The sequence below is a fragment of the Botryllus schlosseri genome, chromosome 4 (assembly GCF_051294905.1).
Source record: "Botryllus schlosseri isolate E-star chromosome 4, Bs_hap1, whole genome shotgun sequence".
Taxonomy (NCBI): Eukaryota; Metazoa; Chordata; class Ascidiacea; order Stolidobranchia; family Styelidae; genus Botryllus; species Botryllus schlosseri.
In genome coordinates this window covers 3,761,970-3,767,439 of record NC_137239.1, presented here as the reverse complement: position 1 = coordinate 3,767,439, position 5,470 = coordinate 3,761,970, and the positions used below count along the sequence as shown (strand labels likewise).

The 5,470-nt window shown below is 39.5% G+C and overlaps 1 protein-coding gene across 1 annotated transcript; it reads left to right on the top strand.

The window, feature by feature from the left end:
- The first annotated feature begins 244 nt into the window (after positions 1-244).
- On the top strand, positions 245-1,878 carry LOC145436872 (uncharacterized). The gene is made up of 2 exons (XM_080314074.1): positions 245-469; positions 1,285-1,878. Exons 1-2 carry the CDS (start codon positions 424-426, stop codon positions 1,815-1,817), a joined length of 579 nt encoding a protein of 192 aa, XP_080170200.1. The 5' UTR covers positions 245-423; the 3' UTR covers positions 1,818-1,878.
- The last annotated feature ends 3,592 nt before the right edge of the window (positions 1,879-5,470 follow it).

Genomic DNA, 5,470 nt, shown 5'->3' with positions numbered 1-5,470 from the left:
CCTCGGCGGTAAATATGCGATCATAAATCCGGAACAATACCCACCATTTGCGGCGGTGGGGAAACCTATGGTTGCGAAGAGTATAGATTTTGGTCGCTACCGCACCATGTAGCTATGGATATGCTGAAACTCCTGACAAGGCACTATAGTGTACTGCGTCATCAATGCAATCGGTTTCAACTTTTCAATTTCCGAGGTGATAGGTTCTGGCCGTCGAGTCTAATAATTGCTTAATATCAAGAATGAACTCGCGTAGGACTTGGTATCGGTGCTGTTGGATGAGACAGATAGTTAACCGGTAGGTTACATGAGGAGACGTGGCGCCATATCGTGTGGAGCACTGCAACTTCTATTGCAGACGTTGATGTTATCCGTTAATCGCAAAATAAGCGTTGGGGTGTTGATCGAGTGCCGGTTGTCATTATGGGTCGCGTAAGTCTATCGAAAGTGTTGTATGCCAGTCCAAAAGGTGAGATTTTCGCTATCACGGCTTTGACCGAGCATGTGAGATTGTACAGTTAATTTGCATGCATCATCAGAAACTTCCTCTTTTGAAGCTCCCTTTATTGTAATTTGAAATGAGTCAGTGCATACCAGGAATGAGAGAAAGTGATAGAGCGTTGAATTCTCGATATGTAGTTCTTAGGTTTGAACCCCAATCGAATCTAATCAATGACTGCTCGAAAAACTCGTATCCTACCCGTTAAGCACCAAATGTCACACTGAGGTTGAGTGGAGAGGGAAACGGTACTGTTACAGACCCGTAAACCAAACCGACCGATTGCATCTACATCATCAAGGCATCGCGATGATGCAGACAGTACATCGACTGCTTCCTTCCAACACTTCAATTTCATTAAAGTGCACATAGGCAGGATTGGATTTGAATAAATATGTAATGATAGGGACCTATTCACTCAGACCTCATATATTATAGTTTATTGTATATAGCAGTTGCGTTATGTTTTTTGAGCAATGTTTGCGTGTTACCGCATGCGACCGCTTTCGGCGTTTTCGCCCTAGCTTAGGTCCATTTTCTTAATGAAAATTCTTCACTCACTCCGTTAGCATGTTTTCCGTTCTGCCTTTTCGGAATAAACGTCGCATGGTAAATAGATTTGAGACGACGTAGCATTGCTGTCGGAGACCCGTCTGATTTACGGCAGTCGGTAACTTCTGTAATTCGATGCATTCGGCTGTAGCATTACCGGAACCATGTAACATATAGGCTTCGGCGTATACCCTGTGAAAGTACACGGCCTTCTTATCTTACTCTTGTTACAGATCTCGTGAACATGAGCGAAGCCGACCTACGTGATCTAGAGGGTCAGGTAGTGATGTGGATAACCTGCGTCATCGCGACCGTAGAGTTCGTCGCATCTCTCTTTTGGCCACGCTATTTCTTACTGACACTACAAATGTTTTCTATTTCTATACTCTTATGCGTTTGCTGTTTGATGTACCGTCACCGGTTGCCGATCACGCCAGATCTTCATGACATCAAATTGCGATTGAGCCAAGAAGACAAAAATGACTTGAGGCAGGCGATCGGCGCATTGCGCACTACCATCGCATTGTATATTGTCTGTCTTGGGTTTCCAACGTTCACAGTTCAAGCCTTGTTCGGGGTTACATATCTCGCAGCTGTGATTGATTCTGATGAATTCTATCAGGAGTTAGGAATGGATGCTGGTAACCTATCGCTATGCATCGTCCTCCTCCTGGGCGGTATGGTTTTGACAAGGTTTAACATGGTCGGCAAGATCAAAAACGTTCAACAGGGCATCGCCATGAAATATTGCCGCTCAGTTGAATAAACAACTTGCTAATACGACCAGAAATATATCTCTTCCAGTAATAAAATCCCGAATTCACAAATCTGTGTCATATATGCGAGTCTTTTTCGTGTCTGAGTTGGGGGCCAGTCCGTGCGATTACTAGGTAATTGAATACGCGCAGGGAGTATTCATCTGGTTTTACACTCTAAATCTGCAAGTTCGTATCGAACACTTCGTAACACATTATTCCGCGTACAGTCACACTGTTTGGGCATATAAACACATTGGGCTATTATCGTAACAACACTTCTGCGTATTTTACCGTTTATATGTAACACTTCGCAATTGCCATTACTTCCAAGGAAATTTATACTTGGTAATTTGTCATCAATTTTCCATTCAACATAATCAATACGTAGGTTTGGAATTACATAAAATCATGGGCTATGAAAAATAATATTCTTCAACTGACCAAACCACAAGTGAGTATTATATCAGTAATATCGACTAGACATATTTCCCTGAGACGCAGAGACGTCACCACTTTCGTTACGGTAGAGCGGTTTCGTCTTCCGTTAGTTATGTGAATTGGTGGTTCGTCAGGGAGAGAGTACGGTACATGAAAAGACTTGGCGCAACGGATCAATTTAAACAAATTCTGCTACCTAATGGCGTAACGGATCATCAAATCCATGTACTGTAAGGTATAGAAATACGGTTAATATTATTGAAGATATTTAATGTGAGAATATCCATACAATGAGCTCGTTTTGACATTGCAGCAGGGTCGTTTGTCTCAGATGTTTTGGTAGGCTTTACTGATATCCCTGACTGAAAAGTATGTTCTTTAGATATTTTGTAGTACGTAATTCGCCTGAGCTCCGGGTTTCGAATAGATAAGGATGGCAGAAATCGACAATCTTATTGCTGGATTCTTGAGCTATGAATCTGATAACATGCCAGGCTGCGACCAGGTGCAGTACTACGGTACTAACGGAAAGCTACTATCGAACCAACTTTTATGATATATAGATAAAAGGATGTCCTCTCTCGCCACACTGAAATAGCCCTAGACGGTATTGTGATCCATTGTGGACAATACTGCAATGTCAGCAACTGATTACCGGTATGAAAATTACTCAACGGTTTTGATGGTTTTGCAACTGCAACACATTTTACACTGCACTGTTTATTCCAAGTTGTAAGGTAATAATTCAGGCGATTTTTCGGACATGTCAAAATAAGTCAAAATTTCGTCAAAATTAGTCAAAATTCCTGCATTTCTTTTTTATCGTAGATTTGCACTGTCGGGGAACTTATTATTTTACATCTTGTAGCCTACTTTATAGGCTTACCGTTGTAGACGCAACATTTTATGCTCATTTTGAATAATGAACGGTTAGGTGAAACAAATAGGCTGACATGGTGTAATGCTTAACGTTCCGCAATATCCTAACTGAAGCAAGACTGCGTAGGAATTTGTTCTATCAAAAACCGAATAATGAAAAATTGTGATGCAGGCAACGTTGTCGTAATGAAGCAACGCGGTGTGCCATCAGTAGTGTACGCACAACTTCAGTGTTGCCAATAAATTTTACCACCGACTCCAACTCCGTCTACGACTCCACACATTTTCAATGGACCGACTCCGACTCTTGAATCTTTGAAAATACCGACTCTAACTACGACTCCGACTCCAACCCCGACTCCGACAGTATTACCAATTTACCTCGAAAATTACATGCCCAGTGACGTTTAAATGACTATCATATAACCATTAAACATATTCAAACATATGATTAACGTTGACATGCAAAATTGTTTCATTGTGGCGCAGCTCGAATTATTCACTATGCATGAAGGATTGCCTTTCTAAATTTCCTCCCTCTTTCATATTTTATCAGTTTTCATAACATGGACTCTCTAGTAACCTAATATGTATGAATCATCCGAACACGACATACATCCCATACTGTATGATTAAAATGTAGATAAAACAATCGAAGTATTGCTCTTGTGTGTTACTCAGCAGCTAATACAGAGATGCATCTTACTAATTTTCTCATTACACTCTGCACTGATTACAATCACACACACTTTCACTACTGATAGACATTGGTCATAAACGAAATTTAGGAAGTATAGGCAAATAGCATATGTCTAGTCTACATGCAAATAGTAAGTATTCAAGGACTAGGACTTGCAGTATTTCTTAATCATTTGTCCGAGCCAGCCAGCTAAGCTATACTACAAATATTTTTAATTTTTATAAGTGTGAAGGAGCGTTTGGTTATATGTACATCAATTTTATAACCAGGCGATATATTTGCTCTGTCACAATACCATGGTATAATTCCAAAAATTGCATCAATTTGTGACTGCATCGCGAAGATGCATATTGCTTCTTTCTTCCTCTATGCAACTGAATTGTAATTTGTGAATAATGTCCAATTCTATCTATGTCAGGGGTGGCCAGCCTTTTCGGCCAAAGCGCCACATCAGATTTACCAACGATTGCGCGGGCAATTTGAATGTTGATAACCCTTTTTTGAAAACAATACTTATGACTACGCTATAAAATTGATAACATTTATGTCATGAAAACTCAGTGTGCAACTGCACACTGTACAGTAGGGCTGTTCAAAAATAACTTTTTTTTCTAGATTCAAGCCAGTCAGTGAATAAATTGTCAGGTTACCCTAAAAAACGCTGCACACCAAATTTGGTTATTTGGAAAGTTGTGGAGATTGCGAAAGTTTAGTTAAATGTTTATATTATTCCCGGAAAACATCTGCTGATAATCGAAATTTAAGTTTTCCGCATCATCCTTCCAATTTGACTCCGCTTAATTAGATCTAGTGACACATATGGCGTCACAATGTCCAAGTCGAAAATGAAAAGGGGGAAAAAGCGTTTTTACCATACGGATATGATGAAAATAACAACCCTGGAATAGCAGCAACGATAATACCTTAATTTCGATTATATAATTATTGGAAGTTGATGCAGTTAAAATGAGTGTCTACCAACACTAACCATTATTGGATGTAGGTATGCAGTACTACAGTAGGCCATAACTAGGGCGATTTTTGTTACCTAAAACGGACGATTCTGACTTCAAAAACTTAATTTTGACCAAATTTCTACCTCATGTATGCAAATTAGATCTTTTCTGACATAATGTTAAAATTCTACTACTTATCTTCATTTTTGGTTAGAACTGTTTGTCCTTACGATATAGTGTGACCAGGCAAAACGTTTTTTACTTAAAAACTGACAAATTTTAGATGAAAAAAGCTTTATTTTAACGAAATCTGTCCCTATGATGAATTCCAGTAGTTAGATCAGGTATAATTGTAGAATTATTTAAAATTTGTTGTAGTGCAACGAAAGATACTGGAACTGCAACTTATAATATATATTTTTTTATATCTTTAGCATTTCCAGCTTGACTGTCATTCAGAGTGGATCGTGTAGACCAGTGCTCTTCAACCGTTTTCGTCGTGGTACAGCCTTTTGACGTTTACTCAAAACTCGTACAACCATGACCACATAGGATAATAAACCGATTCTGTATCAAGCTGTATTTCTATTACATATATAGCATACGGCGGCATTCCAGTGGCGAGTCGTCATGGCTCATATGGAAGGATGGTATACTCATGTTAAATTGGCTACTGGAAACCTCACAC

Bases quoted from the DNA above. Each gene is read 5' to 3' on its own strand.
- LOC145436872 (XM_080314074.1), top strand. From the start codon at position 424: ATGGGTCGCGTAAGTCTATCGAAAGTGTTGTATGCCAGTCCAAAAG. The intron at 470-1,284 runs GTGAGATTTTCG...CTCTTGTTACAG, and splicing joins GTTGTATGCCAGTCCAAAAG to ATCTCGTGAACATGAGCGAA.